Source organism: Ruditapes philippinarum, unplaced genomic scaffold, assembly GCF_026571515.1.
Source record: "Ruditapes philippinarum isolate M1 unplaced genomic scaffold, ASM2657151v2 ctg5514_1_1_1_1, whole genome shotgun sequence".
NCBI lineage: Eukaryota > Metazoa > Mollusca > Bivalvia > Venerida > Veneridae > Ruditapes > Ruditapes philippinarum.
This window is the reverse complement of record NW_026855379.1, coordinates 217,767-238,772: the sequence shown is the minus strand read 5'-3', so window position 1 is coordinate 238,772 and position 21,006 is coordinate 217,767. Positions and strand designations below refer to the sequence as shown.

General features: G+C 32.3%; 3 protein-coding genes across 3 annotated transcripts; 1 reads left to right on the top strand and 2 right to left on the bottom strand.

Moving 5' to 3' along the window:
- Positions 1–271: 271 nt before the first annotated feature.
- Positions 272–1,501, bottom strand: LOC132743119 (neuropeptide Y receptor type 5-like). Its single transcript, XM_060731636.1, has one exon. It carries the CDS (start codon positions 1,378–1,380, stop codon positions 415–417), a length of 966 nt encoding a protein of 321 aa, XP_060587619.1. The 5' UTR covers positions 1,381–1,501; the 3' UTR covers positions 272–414.
- Positions 1,502–6,228: 4,727 nt separating this feature from the next.
- LOC132743118 (neuropeptide Y receptor type 5-like) lies at positions 6,229–7,477 on the bottom strand. The gene has a single exon (XM_060731635.1). It carries the CDS (start codon positions 7,343–7,345, stop codon positions 6,410–6,412), a length of 936 nt encoding a protein of 311 aa, XP_060587618.1. The 5' UTR covers positions 7,346–7,477; the 3' UTR covers positions 6,229–6,409.
- A 4,027-nt stretch (positions 7,478–11,504) lies between these two features.
- On the top strand, positions 11,505–16,105 carry LOC132743117 (uncharacterized). Its single transcript, XM_060731634.1, has 3 exons — positions 11,505–11,728; positions 14,346–14,391; positions 15,864–16,105. Exons 1-3 carry the CDS (start codon positions 11,609–11,611, stop codon positions 16,034–16,036), a joined length of 339 nt encoding a protein of 112 aa, XP_060587617.1. The 5' UTR covers positions 11,505–11,608; the 3' UTR covers positions 16,037–16,105.
- The last annotated feature ends 4,901 nt before the right edge of the window (positions 16,106–21,006 follow it).

The window sequence follows — 21,006 nt, the reverse complement described above, 5'->3', positions numbered from 1 at the left end:
TTTTGTTTGTTAATGTTTTGCTTTTTTGTGTGTGCGTGTGTGTGTCAGATACTGCCAATATGCAAGGTTGCTTGCTCTGTTTGATATAATTTATAAAGATTACAGTCGACTCGAATGTATTTGATTGATCCATTTTTATGAATATTTTGTGTCTTCATCTAGAAGTTTCCAGGCATCAACCATAATGACATAAGAGCAGAAAATAAAAGAGATAAAAAAGAAATTCTTACAAATAAATATGTACATGTGTAATCATTCCGTTCTTTCGCTAAAGAAGTGATATCTTGTATGGATATGAAAAATAGAAAACAAATATGAAATGAATGACACAGTTTACTTACATGAAATAATAAACTTTTGATTATAAATCCTAAATAATTAGGCACTAAATTGAAAGTCCATCCTACAATATATTTACATCGGGTTTTTACAAAACAGGTGACACCTCAGTAAATCTTTGAATTCAGTCTTGAATTTTTCGCTCATGAAAGCGTATATAAATGGATTATACATTGTAGAACTCATAGCGACAAGGTGGGTTATGAAGAAAATCAGACTATAGTACGGGGAATATGCAAATGTCTGATGGAAATCTGATATGATATGGAACAGATTCAATGGCATCCAGCAAACGACAAATATCGTAACAACATAAATCATCATTTTGTTAGTCCGGCGTTTCCTTTGTATTTCTCTTTGTTCGCGTTCAGAATCTGTGCTATTCCTTACAACATGAGACTTTGAACGTCTGTCCAATGCCAGTGAAATTTTCACATAACAGTATATAATTATACTGCATGGTATCAAATACTGAAGTATGATGTTTGTTAAAGTAAAGAATTGTCGAGCCTGCCATTTCGGCCATTTTTCTACACACAGCACAGTATCATTCACAATTATTGTTTTACTGAAATATCCCAAAGGCCATGAAATGGCCATGAACAAAAACCAAATGAAAACTACGATAACGAAACACGTACATCGTCCTATTTTTGGTTTAAGAGGGTAAACAATGGCAAAATACCTGAGCACGGCTATCACTGTACATGAAAGAGTTGACACGTATACTAATATACTCATCGTCATCGGAAATAAAGTACATAAAAACTCTCCAAAAATCCATGATTTCACAAAAAAATGCAAAGACGTAACAGGAATAGCAAATAAGCCCATCATAATATCAGATGTAGCTAGATTAGCTATATATATGTTTGTTATACTGTGCATTGCCTTCTTTCGAAGGACAACAAAAACGACTAGCAAGTTACCGCTTATTCCAACCAGAAATACTATAATGTATAATATGATGAACACAATTTGAAGAGCTGTGGTTTGAAGTAAAATGTCGTCGTACACCATTGCTGCATTTAATGTACTCATTTAAGTCCTCTGAAGAATTGAACAAGTTTTCGTGTAATGTGTTGTTCTTTGCGGGTTATTTCATCAGTTAATTATCGTCGCATCTTCATCACAATCTGTTGCGTGTCAGACTGCCATTAAACTTGAAAAATATAAATAAAGTAATATATGCTTTTGAATAACGGTTAAAAAAGATGCTAGTAAATCTAAAAGTGTACAAAACTATATCTGATAGAATATTTACAAAAAAAATAAAAACTGTAAAATTAAGTAGTTCTCATAACCTAACATTAGTTTCTTGAAAGAATTGTAGAGTTTCAATATTAGTCAAAAATGTGCAATTCAATAGTACTGTAATATAACAGAATAAAATGTCCCGAAACAGAATAGTCTGCTGCTATTTTAGATCTCACACATGACCTATTTGCTTTCAATAAAATATACTGACAAGTTTCTTTCATTGTTGCTATTCACAAAATAAACAACTATTTTTTAACAGACATCAAATTTATAGCTTTATACACTTGAATACTATGTATCATATTCATCGTTGGTTCTTGAAGTTTACAGTTTAACCATTATTAAAGACATATGCGAATAAAACCACCCTTTAAATGAAGACCACGTTTTGACAAACCTTCATTATTTAAAATACAATTAAATACACTCCGAATAAAGACCACCTGTCTGCAAAGGCTATGTAAGGTCTCTCCTTTTGACGGTCTTTATTCAAATACACAATTTGACTGTTGCTTCAAAGAAAAACGCTGAGAATCAACAAATGAATAAAATTTGAGAAGTCCTCGATCTTTGCCACTTGATTTTAAACGCATAGTTCTTCAACATTTTCTTTACGCTTCGTATAAGCCTTAATTTAGTCGTGTTCAACCTTTACTCATAGCCGAAATGTTTGGCATGTATGACTATTTATAAATAGTATCTAATAATATCACGTGATTGGCTAATCAGATCACACCCAGAATTTTATAATCATAACAACCAATCATAATTGATATGCTTATGAAGCTTACTAAGGGGTTATCTGGAACCCAAGCTGACCATCATACACAACATTATCATTAAACACATTTTCGTCTAAAAAAACAAAAGAGTATACTTATAACATACTTATCCCTTTAATAATATATCCTTATTTTTAAAAAAATCTAATGTTTCTTTGCAAGAATCTCTTCGTATGTTGTTCACGGGACATACCAATAAACTGAAGCAATGAGACATCGTTATATATGTTATTTATCTACGTCATAGTTTAGAATTATTTGCAGTGGGATATGTATTCAGTGACTTTAACACAAGTGTAACCTTTAAAATCGGCATCTATTCATAAATGAATAATGGAATTAATTTGATAACTGATATAGTAACATTTGAAAATGCTAACAAATGCTAATCAGAAATGAATCAGAAGCAAAATATAAATTTTATAGTCCGATAAGTTAACAATGAATAACCAGTTCATTATATGCGATGAGGGGTCAGTATAATTAAAAAATAATATATCCCAAACTGTGATTTTATTGCTCAATAACATCACTGTTTGGAGTTCGGATGCGAAGAATTATATCACGAGGGCGTAGTCCACCATATCTTTAACGTTTCACTGATTAAAATTGTTAAATAATCCTTAAATCGTCTGCATGTTCCAGTTTCACACATAATTATTTACATTGCAATTACTTCCGTTGAAAACGGATGTTCACTTTTTGACTATTCAACAAAAAGATATTTTACACGCGAAAATCACACCAGGGTGCAAATAAGTATGATGTTTGTAAAAGTAAAGAATTGTCGAGACTGCCTTTTCGGCCATTTTTCTACACACAGCACAGTATCATTCACAATTATTGTTTTACTGAAATATCCCAAAGGCCATGAAATGGCGCTGGACAAACACCAAATGAAAATTACGATAACGAAACATGTACATCGTCCCATTTTTGATTTTAGAGGGTAAACAGTGGCAAAATATCTGAGCACGGCTATGACTACACGTATACTAATATACACATCATCATCGGCAGTAAAGCACATAAAAACTCTCCAAAAATCCATGATTTCATAAAAAATTGCCAAGGCGTAAAAGGAATAGCAAATAAGCCCATCATTATATCAGATTAGATATTAGATTGAGTTGAAAAATTCAGGGTAATGAAACGAATAACACATAGGTTTGTAACACTAATAAAATATCAATTTCGTAAATATACTGTTTTACTTTAAAAAGCAAAATATTTCTAAATATTTTTGGCAAAATTCACATGAATAAACAGGCCTTTTTACCACATATTTTTTTTAATTTATAAACGATAACATCAAATTGTAAGGAAATCATCCAATTTAATCAAATGAATTATATGATTATATTGTTAATCTGTTTCTTTAAAGGAGAACAAAAATCTGAGGAAGCTAAATGAAGCGCACGTCCATAAATAAGGTATATGTCTCACATTAACTCATCAAAGAGTAACAATATTAGAACAATCTTAACAATATCATGCTAAATGTAGGGTTGCAACTCAGACTTGTTTAATAATGCGAACTGACTGTTAATGTCTTTTAATTCTCTTTTCTTTGTTGATCTCTAAATGGACATTTCCGGTAATTAGCAGTGAAAAATATAGCTCAGCTCGTATGTTCTTTTGTGTAAACCAGGCCAACCAGTGACCATGTATTATTCCAGTGTAGCAATTGGACAGAGAGTCAGCCAATTTGCATAAAACTGTAAACACTGGAAAGGTTCATTATGTTGGAAACTGATATTTGAAAGATTTGAGTTTTAAGTAAACAGTAGTTTTATTAAGGCAAAGGAAACGGGAGGCAAAATAGAGACGGTCAAAAATAGTTGGTCCATGAAAATTGAAAGAACATTACAATAAATACACCTAATGCAGTTGTATTCAATAAAATAACCAAGACAGTATTGATTCGTAAATAAAAATCCTGGCGTTTGAAATGGCCTTTGTCTGTAACCAATTTGAGAAAAGCAGTCACGTCTGGAGGTTATAACAATTGGTATATCTAGAAAACATTGTTAATTAAATGCAATTCTACCGTTGTTCTAATGCTCTAATTAAACACTTCTGTGGGGAACACAACGGATATTCAATAACTGTATAACAACTACTGATAGATTACGTGGGTGGCTGAGACAGAACACGTTAATACGGGTGTTCACTTCAACTGTTACCAATTACAAAGACACTCCGATACGGCCGTAATGGGCAGCTTCACTAAGTTTGGGCAACAAAATGATGCATTTCCACTTTTATTCCAGAAACAACACATAGTCTAAGGAGTATATAGTGTATCGCACAACGTATATAGCGTAGATAGCGTATATAGCGGTTATCTGAAAGTTAAACATTTATACTTTCATTAATAACAAATAAAACAACATACATACTAACAAATAAACAAGTCACATATATAATTCATCCTTAACAAATACATGTACTGTGGGAATCCTGCTGCTAGTAATGTTTAAAAATTTATTAATTGATAGAATTGCAGATTATTTACCTTTACATCAAAATCTTAACTAGGATACAGTTTTATCTATCTTAACATAAAATTGTTAACGTATTTACCTTAACAATAATAAATGTAATTATTTTAGAACAAAAATTATTTAAACAATAATTTTCCCGAACGAAGGCAAATAAAAAACAAAAATAAAATTACTAAACAATCGTATCTGTGCCCGAAACTTAATAAATAAAAATACACAAAATTCGTACTTCACATTCCAAAATTTTATTTTCAAGTGCGCCTTGGAAAGGCGGCAAATCTTGCATTTGCATATAGTTATTATTTCTAGGGACAGTTTTGACCAACCAAAATGCAGGAAGCGCTCTCTAAGAAAATAAAAGTAAAATTTGATTTTCTAAATATGGGGATCATTAATTACTAGGGAACGCTTAGTCTTGGCAGGGACCAGAGCGCACTAAAATAACACTGCGCTGGACAGTTGGCATGATTTATTGAAATCAAAACAATTATCTAAACATATTAAACCGGTCTCTTTATGGAAATTTCGTAACTAGTACTTTTTTGTTAGAATATTATATCGAGAATATATTAAGATTACTCTCATTTCTGAAATCTAGACTGAACAACAAAAATAATTAAAGAAGTGTTACCTTTAAATGTTATTCTAATAGACCTTTATGGACCTTGCTAATCAAAACATGTAGTTGCCATTTTTGTGTTGACTCGGGCTTGTGTTCACATATTATGGACATTTGTGAAAATGATAAGGACACGGTGACTACATATTTAGATTATGAGAGATGAGGTGTGTTTTAAAATTATCAAATTATTAAACACACGTCAAATACTCATAATCCCTTCTATAGTCATAATTTTTGCCAACAGAACGAAACATCCTTTCCAGAAAGGTAAAATATTGCAGGCCGATATCCGACACGTTCGGACAATGTCTTTAACTTGACGTCACGTGCGAAATACGCAATTTAGTATCTTTTAGGTTTGCGATTATCTGGAATCTGTCTAAGTTTACTTGCATCATTTAGCATAAACCAATCAATAGAATATGAAACATAAATTAAAGGTCAGAGCACCAGAAATTGTCGGAAATATTTTAAAAACTTTTTCGTTTTTTTTTTTTTTTTGTTTTTTTTTTGTTTTTATTTGGTTAATGTTTTTTTTTGTGTTTTTTTTTCAGATACTGAATTAGAAATTATAAAGATTACAGTCGACTGGAATGTATTTGATTGATCCATTTTTATGAATCTTTTGTGTCTTTATCTAGAAGTTTCCAGGCATCAACCACCATGACATAAGAGCAGAAAGTAAAAGAGATAAAAAAGAAATTCTTACAAATAAATCTGTAATCATTCCGTTCTTTCGCTAAAGAAGTGTCATTTTGTATGGATATGGAAAAAATAAACAACTATATGAAATGTATGACACAGTTTACTTACATGAAATAATAAACTTTTGATTATAAATCCTAAATTACGTGGCACTAAATTGAAAGTCCATCCTACAATATATTTACATCGGGTTTTTAGTTTTTACAAAACAGGCAGCAACTTAGTAAAGCTTTGAATTCAGTCCTGAATTTTTCGCTCATGAAAGCGTATATAAATGGATTATAAATTGTAGAACTCATAGCGACTAGGTGGGCTATGAAGAAAATCAGGCTGTTGTACGGGGAATATTTAAATGTCTGATGGAAATCTGATATGATATGGAATAGATTCAATGGCATCCAGCAGACGACAAATATCGAAACAACATAAATCATCATTTTGTTAGTCCGGCGTTTCCTTTGTATTTCTCTTTGTTCGCGTTCAGAATCTGTGCTATTCCTTACAACATGAGACTTTGAACGTCTGTCCAATGCCAGTGAAATTTTCACATAACAGTATATAATTATACTGCATGGTATCAAATACTGAAGTATGATGTTTGTAAAAGTAAAGAATTGTCGAGACTGCCATTTCGGCCATTTTTCTACACACAGCACAGTATCATTCACAATTATTGTTTTTACTGAAATATCCAAAGGCCATGAAATGGCCATGGACAAAAACCAAATGAAAACTACGATAACGAAACACGTACATCGTCCTATTTTTGGTTTAAGAGGGTAAACAATGGCAAAATACCTGAGCACGGCTATCACTGTACATGAAAGAGTTGACACGTATACTAATATACTCATCGTCATCGGCAAAAAAGCACATAAAAACTCTCCAAAAATCCATGATTTCATAAAAAATTGCAAAGGCGTAAAAGGAATAGCAAATAAGCCCATCATAATATCAGATGTAGCTAGATTAGCTATATAAATGTTTGTTATACTGTGCATTGCCTTCTTTCGAAGGACAACAAAAACGACTAGCAAGTTACCGCTAATTCCAACCAGAAATACTATAATGTAAAATATGAAAAACACAATTTGAAGAGATGTGGTTTGAAGTAAAATGTCGTTCACCATTGCAGCATAAATTCTCTGAAGAATTGAACAAGTTTTCATGTAATGTGTTGCTATTTCCGGTTAATTTCATCATCTAATCATAACATCTATTGTCGCATCCTCTTCACAACTTTGTTGCATGTCAGGCTGCCATTGCACTTGAAACTGTAAATAAAGTAATATATACTATCGAGCTTTCGGTAAAAATAAGAATTGCTAATAGAGCCTAAAGTGTATAAAGCTATACCTGATATAATAGTTTATTAGAAATTTAAAAAAAAACATTAAAATTAAGTTGTTTTCATAACCTAATAGTTATTTCTTTAAAGATTTGTAACATAGAATTTCTGTGTTATCTGATATACAAGAGTACTATAAAGTAACATAATAAATGCTTTTTAGTAGGTTATGCAATGATCTTTCGCATGACATTTGCTTTCAATAAAATGTACTGACAAAATTTCTTTCATTCTATGTATTCACAATATAAACAATTATTTTTCAATCCACAGACAAACACATATAAGACTTTATACACTTGAATACTTTATATATATTAATCGTTGGAGTTCTTGAAATGTACAGTTAAACCTGTGTGAAAGACACCTCTGAATAAATAACACCCATTAGTGAAGATCACCCTTTGACAAATCTTCATTGATAAAAATACAATTAAATACACTACCAATAAAGACCACTTGCCTATAAAGACTATGTATGGTCTCTCCTTTGGTTGTCCTTAATTCACAAGTATTTCTGTAGCTTGAAAAAAATATGAGAATCAACAAATAAATAAACTTTGCGAAATCCTCGATGTTTGCCACTTGTTTCAAATAGCGTAGTGATTCAATATTTTGTTAACTTCTAGAAAGATTATACTTATAACGCACTTATCCCTTAATAATATCCTTATTTTTAACATCATTCCCATGCATCTTTGCAAGAATCTCTTCATGTGTTGTGAACGAGACATACCAACGAAAAATCGTTATACATATAATTTTTCTTCGTCATAATCTGGTGTAATTTGTAATGAACTTTGTGTACATAAGTGTAACCTTTAGAGTCGGCATCGTTTGTAGAATGAATAATGGAATTAATTTGATAATTGAAGTAGTGACATTTGGAACTCCTAACAAATGCTAACAGAATTTATCTGAAGCAAAATATCATTCTCATATTCTGTATGGGTCAATATGTAAATGCAATAATGAAGTATATTTTCTAATTTAGCTTGGGATTCCTGTTTGTATAAACTATACTTTGGCTTTTAAATGATATCAAAATCATGTGCTTAGTCAACAGATTAAGAATTTTATTCACATTTGAAATGCTTTATACGAGTAACTTCATGTAAAATATGGCTTAAAATAACTGAAATACGGGCTTATTTAAAAGCTCGAGCAAAACCAGGAAAATCACCGATACATGTTTGTTACGATATTTGTAATAGTTATGGCAACAGTGACCCTTATGCAACTGTTTAAGTCTAGTTGAAAATGAAAATGTTCTATAGTTATAAAAAATCTATAATATAGAAAAAAACGGAGTCTCTTAAGGACGCCCGACGCGACTTTATTGAAAATGTTGTATGCGCGGTTTGATTGAGCCTGTTCATTGACGGTACTGGGAAGTGCAGCATACCGTCCGCATCCCATTGCACCGGCTTAGATACAATTGAACATTTAAACATGAACATTAATCAGCAGATGTGTTCATACGGCGATAATCATTGAACTTTTTATGTCACACATAAGTGCCATTTCAAATGTGGCGTATGGTCACCAATTTAAAAAATGTGTGTGCCGAAAAAAAGAGAAAACAATGAGCATAACTTAAAAAAATGGAATTTTGAAAGGGTATCTGAGGTTATGAAGCCTGCATATCACAGACAAGGCATCAAAGGGCAAATTTTAAAAGCAGGCAACAATAGCGATTGTTACCGTGTATACCTGCCTCTTGATGCAACTATAGTCCTGCAATGGGCTCTCATGGATATGATGTATTTCTGGATAACCCTCTTTGGGATTTTGTTCCAATCCTCATTGGCTAGCATTGCCAAATCTTTCAAATTGAAGGGTTTCCGACGGGCTTTGACTTTGTCCTTGAACAAGTCCCACGTACAAATTGTCAATTGGATTTGAACCAAACCACAAAGAGGGTTATCCAGAAATACATCATATCCATGAGAGCCCATTGTGGGACTAAGTTGCAGCAAGAGGCAGGTACACAGGGTATTAAGAGATGTGTAAAAAATTGTGAAAGAAATATCTGTGACTAATCAATATGATATTTGTTAAATATGTTGGCAGTTTTATTTTTATACTTGACGAATAAGTGCACTTGAATGTAAGAAGAACAACTGCCTTGATAACATCTAACAAAGAACCAGTTAAATGCGCTCGAAAATTTCTGAAAATGTTTCCTCAATAATATGTCAGTCGCTGTTTTAAAAAAAATGTGACTTGTGATGAATGCTGGCGTCACAATTTTACGCCAGTTCGCAAGTGAAACAATAAGATTTAGGCGACCAAAGCCTCGAGCATGTATTGCCAAGCGATTGACAAATGTCAAAAAGTTAAGTAAGTTATTTTTTTATTACCCATGGAGCTGGAGCAATAATGCACTTTGGGCCGGCCATTTTTCACTTTTTGAAGGAAGACCTAAGGAGGATAATTTTGACGCATTTAAACTCTGTCTTTCTGTAGGAAACGATTTATTCGAATGGTTAAATTAGAAAATGTAAATTATTTGCTTTTTTGGTTCAATTTATTGACTTTATTGCATTGCATATTTACCCACACTCGTATTTTTGTATATTCAGTGTATATCACTTTAGAAAGAGATAAGAATGTGTTACTAGTTTAGAATCAAACCAGCCTGCCTAGGCTGACTTATTCTTAATTTTTCATCTCGATTTCCACACTGTTAAAATAGGAAGCAGGACAGGTCCAGGATATACAGCGAGGTAAGGGATAAGACAGATCGGCATGAACTTTTTTTGGCAATTGTAAAATAATTTCTGAGAACCAAATCCGCAACAGTTTCAAATTTGCCGTAATTTACTTTGTACATGTCCATTACGTGCTTTTCTCATTTAGTTATTGTAAGATTAAATGTATTATTGCGTCATTCAATGTATCTTAACTGTTGCCTTTGAGATTTGTATTAACCCTACGAGACAAGTAATCCAAACAGAATTAAAGTAATGTCGGCATATTAAAAGTATTTAAGAACATAAATCAAATTCTCCCTAGTTTCCTAGTATTTGAAATGAGTTGCCTATTAGCTTCTAGGTGGTGCACGCCCAATCATCAATCGTTAACGATTTTTTTAAAAAGGTAAATATTTTGTTGTCAAGTCATTAATCAATGATATTTACAATTTGTTTGCGACCCTCCCTAAATTGCACAATTTTATTGAGAGAAAAATCAAGTGCAAATTGAAAACGCTACTCAATTTTATGATTACAATTAATGTATATAGACGATGTCAATTTCATTTTACATTATACATTTATAAATGCACTCACTTGAATATGAAAAGAAATGTCACAAAATTGGTTTGGCTAACGTTATATTGAATAAAAGCTGCTTAACATTTGCTTAAACCTTCAAACTAGAACAAAAATCATTTTAAAATGTGTATTTTCTAGGTAATAAGAGTGATTAAAAATATGAGTGAATACGCTTTTTATATATATAAATAAAATAAAAATGTGTAACGATCGAAAATCAATTTATAGAACAGTACTTGATCGGAAAAGAGTTGGGTCAATTGTGTAAGAACAAAAAGAGGGAAGAAGTAAATTTTCAAAGCTCTTCTTATGGGATTTTGAAATAATTACCAATGTTTCAAAACAGCCAATGGTTTAGTTTTCATTTTTTCAATCCATTGATACAGATATATCCCAGAAATATATGTTTTTATATGAATTTACAAATATATGTGCAATATTGGTCTGTAGAAGAAGTAAACGTTTTAATTATTGTCTGGTATGACATTGTGATATGATGATTGACAAATGCGACCATGAGGTTAAGTCTTCGAAACCTTTTATAGAATTTTAATCTATCTTTAATATTAATCAATTTATTACAGTAGCTTATTCATATTTATTTAAAGAAATCCGGTGTATATATAAAAAAACATTTACATTAGATAAACAAAATTTAGATTTAATTGGCCTGCTGAATAACCAACTGTTAACATCAATCAATCTCTCAAATTGTAAACACACTATAAATAGAAGAGATCTAAAGGATATACAATAAGATTTTCAAAATGTCGACGCCGCGTCAGTATTTTTGTTTCATGATTTTATTATTATTATTTTTGTTGTTGTTGGAATGCCAAGACATGTCTAAAGTGGAATGTAGATCAGCTGTACAGATGGCTGTCAACGTAAGTATAAACTTATACTAGTACATATTTCTTTGATAAACAAGTTCAGTTGTTGTTTGATAAATAAAAGTTTCAATCTTAAACATGAAGATGGTTTAAACTTTAAAGTATACGACGTTTCTTTACTGAAACAACTTATGTCTTTAGCCTTATCAATCATTGGCCAGTATGTGATTTAAAATTCGGTGTATACTATATTAGCTTATATTGTCTCAATCCATTGCAAATATTTCCCGCCAAATATATCTTATATCTATAGAGCACAACATATGCATCTAAGCCATTTATGCTATATATATATATGTGTGTGTAGTAGATATAAGCCATATGTAAAATATGAGGCGCATAGCGCCGAAGGGAATTCAATATTTTACTAATTTGTCAGTTTTAGGCTTATATCTTACTTAAATTACTACTTTAACCTTCTGATATAACAGGTTACATTTTACTAAATCTTTTTTTTTTTTTATTTTGATAATTTTTCAACAAAGTCCTTTGGTCATACTACACGACACACTGTCTTATATTTATGTGTTACGATACATATTGGACGTACACATTAATATTGGACACCTGCCTGTACAGTACGAATGACGTCACAGTAGTAATTAAATCATCTTTAATTACCTTCAAATCAATACTTATCCCAATGTCAAAGTATACAGTAAACGATATTACATTTTTTCTGAACATCTAGATTATTTCATAATATAATTATCTTTTAACCACAATGTTTAAGAGAGTTTAAAATATCAAAAAAACGCAACTGCTTTAGTTCTTAGAAAATGAAAATGATGAATGATCCGTACAAAAAAGTTATATTTAAACATGCGATAGTGCAAATTTCATTATGTCTCTTCTTTTTTCTTTCCTTTTTATTCTTTCTTTTCTTTTTGCAAAACTTATTATTTCTCTTCTTTTTCTTTCTTCTTTTTTTGAGTGCTTAATGTTTTCTTGCAATTAACGGCAAAGAATTCAATTTAAAACTTGTGTTTTATTTACTACTGTTATGAAAATCAAAAATTTAAGTTCAAATTTCTTTCAATGTTTTCTCTTTCATGAATAATTAAACATATTAACTTGAACACTTCAAGGTAACCCATCAGAGCAAAATAAAAATGTTTCTGATTGGGTTTCCTTAGGCCTGTTCATGAATAGTAATAATAGTAAAATCATTCTTCATGACATAATACCCAACCTTTACAACTGACAAAATGATAAATCAAAAGTTTAGAAATGTCCTAATAATAAAGAAACTAATTTGGTTTGATTGAGTCACTTCACAAACTGTAGTACTTGTACATTAAAATATAGAAAAAGAGGGCCTGTCACGGCACAATTGAAAATGTTGCAAGCTCAGTTTGATTAAGCCTGTTTATGAACAGTAGTGGTGATTTTAAGCTAACTTCGACGCCCTCAAGCACCGGCTTAAGCAGAATTAACATTTAACATTGAACAGGTCAAATTCAAGTTTGATGCATTCACATCATAGTACCTGATTAATCAACAAATTAAGAAGCATCCTAATAGTAAAGAAACTGAATTTAATTTTTTTATGAATAAAGAAGGTTTTGGCTTCTTGTTTTTGGATTCAATTATTTAATTAAGAAGTGGGTTTTTTTAATTTACCGAGGCTTGCAAATATTTTGATATGAATTATGAATTACATATATTTGAATGTTTGAATTTTATATGACTTAAATAGAAAGGTGGTCATGTATAAGAATTCTTGAAATAAGAGAAAATAAAATGTAGTTGAAATCTTAAAATTGGTTTCTTTCATTCTGTTCATGAGAGATGGTGGAAAGTGCAAGCTTTATCATGCCCCCTTCCACAGACCTAAGATCTCTCATGCTCCCTGTCACCGACCTAAGATCTCCCATGCTCCCTATCACCGACCTATTATCTCTCATGCTGTCTGTCACCGACCTAAGATCTCTCATGTTCTCTGTCGCCGACCTAAGATCTCTCATGCTCCCTGTCACCGACCTAAGATCTCTCTCCCTCTGTCACCGACCTAAGATCTCTCATGCTCCCTGTCGTCGACCTAAGATCTCTCATGCACCCTGTCACCGACCTAAGATCTCTCATGCTCCCTGTCACCGACCTAAGATCTCGCATGCTCTCTGTCACCGACCTAAGATCTCTCATGCTCCCTGTCACCGACATTAGATCCCGTATGCTCCCTGTCGCCGACCCAAGATCTCTCATGCCCCATGTCACCGACCTAAGATCTCTCATGCCCCCTGTCACCGACCTAAGATCTCTCATGCTCTCTGTCACCGACCTAAGATCTCTCATGCACCCTGCCACCGACATTAGATCCCGTATGCTCCCTGTCGCCGACCCAAGATTTCTCATGCCCCCTGTCACCGACCTAAGATCTCTCATACTCTCTGTTGCCGACCCAAGATATTTCATGCCCCCTGTCACCGACGTAAGATCTTTCATGCCACCTGTAACTTATATGAGTCCCATGCCCCCTGGTACCGACTCATCACTCACCAAACTGATCGGATCCCTTTCTTGGATTTGTATGACGACACGCAGTATCGTATACACAACATAAATTATGTTTTCAAAAATTGTAAGATTGTGCTTATTCAAACTTTTTCAGGCTAAAGGCAAAAGATCTGCAAGACAGCATCAGGTTCATCATCAAGGTATAATAAGCGGGTATTACCAAAGGCAATAAATATAATATTTGAAAGGTCATATGATACTTACACCCTAGTGAATAAAAGCGCTAAGTTGTACTGGTACAACAATGTTTTTGTTTTTTTAAATGACGTCTCAATGCAAAAGGTTTCTCATTAGTATTTCATTTTTTATAGAAATGTTTAACTTTTTCTATAGCTCTAATATTTACTCAAAGTTTCCTAATGTAAATAGTTTAAAAGATGAGTTAAGGAAATAAAATAAAAGATCAAACAAAGTAAAAGACGATACAATGTTTTTATAGTCACTTAGTACTCATGTTTTTGTGCCGCCTGCTACAGAGTAGTGGCGACATATGGGGATCACTTCTCCGTCGTCTGTCTGTTAGTCTGTCATTTCATCACAAAACTTCTCAAAAACTACTGGTGCATTTTCATTCAAACTTTACAGGAATTTCAGTACCCAGTTTAGTTGTGCACATCTTTAGGACTTACAAGTTCAATGATTTTATTAGAGTTATGGCCCTTTAATGATTTTATTTTTAATGTTTGTCCGGACTACTTCTCTTATACAACTAATGCAATTTGGATGAACCGTAACAGGAATAATTTCTTGCGAATATAACATGGGTTTTCCGGTTATATTAGTTTTGCCGAGTTATGTCCTTTAAATAGATAAGGTATTTTGGTCTGTCAGTATTATTTTACCTGCTACATAATAGCTGATACATACTGCAAAACAGCCAAGACTTATATAGATTTATATAAATCACTTTTCCATCGTCTGTCTGTCCATCTGTCTGTCTGTCACAAAACTTGTTCGGACTATTTTTCAAAAATTGCTCGTGCAATTTCATCTAAACTTTACAGGAATGCTCATTATCAATTTAAAAATCTGGAGAAAATCAAGCATTAATCACGACAAAATTACATGAAAATTGCAAACTCAGTTTGATTGAGTGTGTGCATGAGGGATAATGAAAAAGTGCAACATCCCTCATGCCCCCCTAGCACCGGCTTAAGAGGTAATCCAATTGTCACACTAAGAAGTGTGAGAATCAATGATCCCTAAGATCAATGTAACAATTGTGTATATCGTCAGCATCTTCCGGTTCAATGATTTTCGTCAGAGTTATGGCTCTTTTAAACATTTTTTTAAAGTTTTGTCCGAACTACTTCTCTCATACACTTATGGAATTTTAGTGTAACGGTTGAATGATATTTGGCTAAGATATGGTCCTTGAATTAAAAAAGTGGGTTTTGGATTGTTTTTTCTCTCTCTCTCTCTTGCTACATGCTAAACTCTCTATACAATTACTGAATTGGCTACTAGGCGACATATATCATTACAGATCGCTCTTGTATTTTAAATTTGATCAGTTATTTCTTTCGTTATCATCTTTTGCATCCGATTCTGGTCAATAGTTTTAAATACCATGAGTCTAATTTATATTATTTATTTGTCTCGAAAATTTCAGCCAACAATCTCCCTAAAAAAGATCCACCGTCAAAGACGATAAAAACATTTTTGCTGTCAGCGATGTGTTCTGGATGCCGAGGAAACTGCACCTGCATGTCAAAATTGGAGTGTTTTGCGCCTTGTGAGAGTCAATTACTAAAACTGAGTGTCAACAATGGTATAAATTTGTAAAACCTTGTTAGTTTGTTTTTGGCTTTTCTTTGTCATTTCATAATACTAATAGAGCTCAATTTGAAAACAGTTAATGCCTTTAAAAATTGTTCCGTATTATATTGTTAAGTGAAATCACGATTATTAATTTGAATTGTTATTTTTTTGAGCATGGCAAATTAGGTAATTTAAATTGTAGAAAAGTCCCGTTTGTCAGCGTTAAAAATATCTTTTGGCTCATTGTTCACTGGGGGAGTGTCTCGGTCTTCACGTTCTCCTTTATACTAAGATCTACCGTCACAGATTCACCACAAACAGATTTGATGATTATATCGTGTCTTTTCTTAAATCGTTCTATGAACCTAGATAATGCAGTAAAATCATGGCATCCCAGCATTTTTGGCAAGTTCGTTGGATTTTCAGCATCAAAGTTTCTCCACTAAGTGGAATTTGGAACTGCGAACTCTGCGAAACCATTTCAATGAAGCATCTTCCACTACTTCATGTCTACAAAATCGCATTTTCTTGCGAGCCGAAGACAGAAAATCCGACTAATATGCCGACTTTACAGCAGCACGGGTTTTTTTTTTAAATAGTGCTCAGTGTGATTTTCTTTAATCCATATTTATTCGGCAGTTTGCGTTTTTGATAATTTTCCATCATCATTTTCATTTAGCACTCCAATTTTAGTATCCAAAGAAAATGTCTTTCGTTTTATTCCGTTGCCATTTTTTTTACAATGTAATGTTACGAAGATATTTAATACTAGTGAAGCAATTGTATTGCAGTATTTTGTTAGAGCATTTTACCAAAATCTTTATCCCCTGAAAATATAACTTACCTGTGTAATCACTTGATTGAAAAAAAAAAAATTTCAGCTTCAGGTCCACAAATGAGGCACCACATTTATTGATAAATCATACAATATCACACACTTATGCATAACAATACAAATACAAATCATACAATAAATCATTAAACATTAAAAAAGGAAACATAAGATTTTCCCATTACATTTATAGTATGACTTTTGAAATTGATGAGATAATATAAAAAACGTTAGAAGAAAACAATGGTTTATAATTGCATTATATCATATTTATTAACAGATTGTTTTTGAAGATAATTTTACTTTCATTTATATACAATTTATTATCTTTGTTTTTTTTTTTCATACTGTCCTTCAAAGTGTCCCCAGCAAGATAATCTAAACGAAAAGGGTATACGAAAAACAAATTAGGTCTTCCCGTAGATTATTATTAAAAAAAGAATAAAAAAGTATTATATATATATATATATATGGTATGTATACTTATAAACACAATGGATAAGGATTATCTCAATTAAAATAAACCACATTTCATGTCTTCTAACGAGATAGTTGATCGAAATACTGCTCTCATCACAGGATCTTTATATGTCTTATTGGAGAAGCTTAAATTTGTGTATAAATGCAAAAAAAATGCAAAAAAAATCTTATATAATTCCACATACATAAGCATTGCTATGCTTCTATAAAGTCGTGTGAATAGAGGTATATATGTACTGACGTGTTTACGTATTTACGTGTTTTTCGCCTTTGGACTTGAAAAAGGGGTTCGCTATAGCCGAAAATTCTTTTTAAATTTTTAAGCGTGTACGTATTAAGCGATGTGTTTTAATATAGAATAAAGAAGGAATCGGCGCAGGGTATTTCAGATTTAGTTCGGTAGTAACAATAATTCGTTATAAACTAGTTCGTTATAAGTGGAGTCGACTGTATTGCGGCATTTGAATACAATTTATTCGTTGATTATTGCAATGAAAGCTAGGGAAATGTAACAAAATTACGAAGTTGTTCGGTTTGAGTCTTATTGCGGCAGAAAATGAATTCCTTTTAATAAATAAGTACCGAGTTAATCTTAAAGAGACAATGGTGTGCAGAATAATATGCAAATATGGTAAACCTGTTTTATTGAGTATTTAAAGCAAAGGCAACGACAATATATTGAAATGGTTCGGCTTCCTCAAATCTTACTAAACCTAAAACGTCTGTTATATTTTTCTCAAAGGCTCCTGTTAAATGTTACATTGTATTCTACGAACTAATTTAGCTTTCTACCAAAACTAAAAAAGAAACATAAGGCCGCATTTAATAACTGAAATTCAAATATTGCAAGTTTGGAAATGCATAATTTTTAAATAAAAAAGAGAATAAAAACGCTCTAATTTTTACGTTTGATAAAATAACAAAAGGATAACGTGATTCAGGATAAGTCTACAAAAAAGTAGTGTATGTTTTGTGAACATCGTTCAAATAATCTGTATATGTACCAAGGTACCATAAAGGCCTCTAAGTCCTAATGTATTTCATCTTTCATTCATTAGTTCATTAACAAAATTTGGTATAAGGTTGTATGCATACATCTACTTTACTTGTTATGTTTTTGATATAAGCAAACACGACCGACTTTTTTTTTGTTATAATTCGAATATTGTTATTTAATTTTGCAAAAGTATGTACGTGTGTTTTGTACGTGCATGTGTTTGTACGTGTTAAGTGTGATAAAATGTGTTTTATTTTTGTATATTATCACTTAAAGAACAATGATTGCGTAATTAAAAAGTTCTTTAATGTTTCACTTATGAATAACATAATAATAACATACATTACGATAAGTGTTGTTTTTTGTTGTTGTTTTATATATATTTCATGTACTTTGTATTTATATTGGAAAATCATCTCTTAAAAGCTACTTAAATCTGCATAATGCTTAAATTATGAATAGCGATATAAAAATGCACACATAATTATGATGTGGTCCATAGTGATACTGTATCACGTTTATAAATCATTGCAACTTTACAGCGAACTTTGTACGATAGTACTTACATATATGTTTTATGTCATTCCGACAAAACGACATTAATTATAGTGATGATTAACACAGCGTTTATACAGTGTTTTATTGGCATTATTTGACATGTGTAGCAGTTACTTTGATATAGACCACAATTTCGTTCTAGACACCCTGTACCTATATCATATTTGTTCACAAAGATAGGCTTAGGTTATATATACAAATGTGTGAAAAGGAATATAGCAGGTTTTTTTAACACGTTACCTTCTGAAACTGAAACTGTCGAGCCTTTGCTACCAGTACAAATCAAGGTCAGCCTGAATATCATTGCAGTTTAACCAGGCTAACTCAACTTCTATATTTTGGTATTAATATCCCCTAGACCTGAAATGAACTGTACAAATCAAATTCAAAGCTGGTCAAATCCATTATATAAAAAAAATCAGCAGATTAAGCTTTCGTAAAATTAAAAAAAAAGGTTTTTGTCAGTCTGATTGTTTCAAATTAGTCAAATTGTCACCTCCTCGCCAGACGAAAGTCATAGTTTTGCGTGTTTTCGTGTTTTGTTTTGGTTTTTAACTTTCATCCCTCCACACAGACACAAAGAGTACGATTTTATATGTTGTACAATGAAAATGAAAAAGGTCAAAAATATTTTCTTCCTGTTTTCTTTATAAGGGGGTGGGGTGAGTAGGGGTGCGTTTCCGATATTTTGCCACAATGAAGCGAAAACTCAAAGACCAGACAAGAAAGAGAAGATGCAATGATACAGAAGAGTACAATATGTTTGCAATTAAATTGTCGTGCTTTCCGATTGCGTGCTATGGGGTCGAATTGTCAAAAAACAAGACAATATGATAAAGTCTCCATTATTTGTTGTTTGTGTAGATTTCCTGATTTTACTTGTTTCCTTCGATGTCATTTTTCCCCAAAGTTTTCGGAGTTGAGAAATGAATACCACGTAAGCCTGCACGAGAGGGCGTAGTGGTGTTGTTTTATTCACCGACTCTCATGAGCAGACCCGGTCATATCGTGTCGAAGATTTTCAAATATTTGTTTTTTGTTCCATTAACTTTCGGGGGATTTTCATTTTTCACATTTATAGTGTATGTAGCTGTAAAACATTCATTTCATTTTCGTTGAAACGTGATATTATTGTAAAGATTATCGTTGATTACCGTTTTGCTGCTAAAATATACGAACAAATCCTTCTTAAAGTTAGAGCGATTCCAATCAACAATTATCTATCATGTTTTCATTATTTGAGCTGTGTCACAAAATAAAACCAACATAGTGCGTTTGCGACCAGCATGGATCCAGACCAGCCTGTGCATCCAGGCAGTCTGATCAGGATTCATGCTGTCAGTTTCTCCACTTGCAATAGAGTTGGTAAGCGAACAGCATGGATCCTGATCAGACTGCGCGGATGCGCATGCTGGTCTGGATCCATGCTGGTCGCAAACCCAATGTGTTGGCTTTGTCGTGGCGCGGCTCAATTTTAATACCATCGGGTATATTGCGTTGCCATGTTTAAACTGTAACTGATATGAATATTTTAATTTTTTCACAGCAAAAATCTATAAAACAACTTTTCAGAATTACAGTTTAAAAGCTACTCGCATTTTGTTGTATGCAATCACTTTCGTTGTGGTGATATTCTTTATGTGAAAACATCTTGGCGGCGGTTAAATGAGCAATATTCTAGCTGTTTTAAATGGTAACTAAATACCAAACTTTGAAATGTACAGAAATTAGAAAAACAAAAAAAAAGAATATCTAAAAATACACCCGGTCATTGTAAACAATGTTAAACCGTTAAATATCCATAAAATGAAACTAATAAAGAAACAAAAGCAAACAGAAATGCCTATACAGGTTAATTACTTTCCGACAAATACCGGGATGATGATGGCAAATAGCCCATCAAGGTGAAACAAGAAGTATCTTTAAAAAAAGATACTCGGTGGTTTATTTGCATATCATATCTAAGAAAACATGGAAAAAGAATCATAAAAAAATTATGATGGTGAGCCTATTATACGTTTAATTTTTGCAATGTTAAAATCATGTGATATTTTGGCAAATACAAAGTATTTTAATAGCGAGCTCGAAGAGCAGGCCCTCGCAAGGCGAGCTTTACGGTAACGCGAG

Excerpts from the sequence above, each read along its gene's own strand:
- LOC132743118 (XM_060731635.1), bottom strand. The coding sequence starts at position 7,345 with ATGGTGAACGACATTTTACTTCAAACCACATCTCTTCAAATTGTGTTT.
- LOC132743119 (XM_060731636.1), bottom strand. The coding sequence starts at position 1,380 with ATGAGTACATTAAATGCAGCAATGGTGTACGACGACATTTTACTTCAA.
- LOC132743117 (XM_060731634.1), top strand. The coding sequence starts at position 11,609 with ATGTCGACGCCGCGTCAGTATTTTTGTTTCATGATTTTATTATTATTA. Across the intron at positions 11,729-14,345 it reads CTGTACAGATGGCTGTCAAC|GCTAAAGGCAAAAGATCTGC; the intron begins GTAAGTATAAAC and ends AAACTTTTTCAG. Across the intron at positions 14,392-15,863 it reads GCATCAGGTTCATCATCAAG|CCAACAATCTCCCTAAAAAA; the intron begins GTATAATAAGCG and ends CGAAAATTTCAG.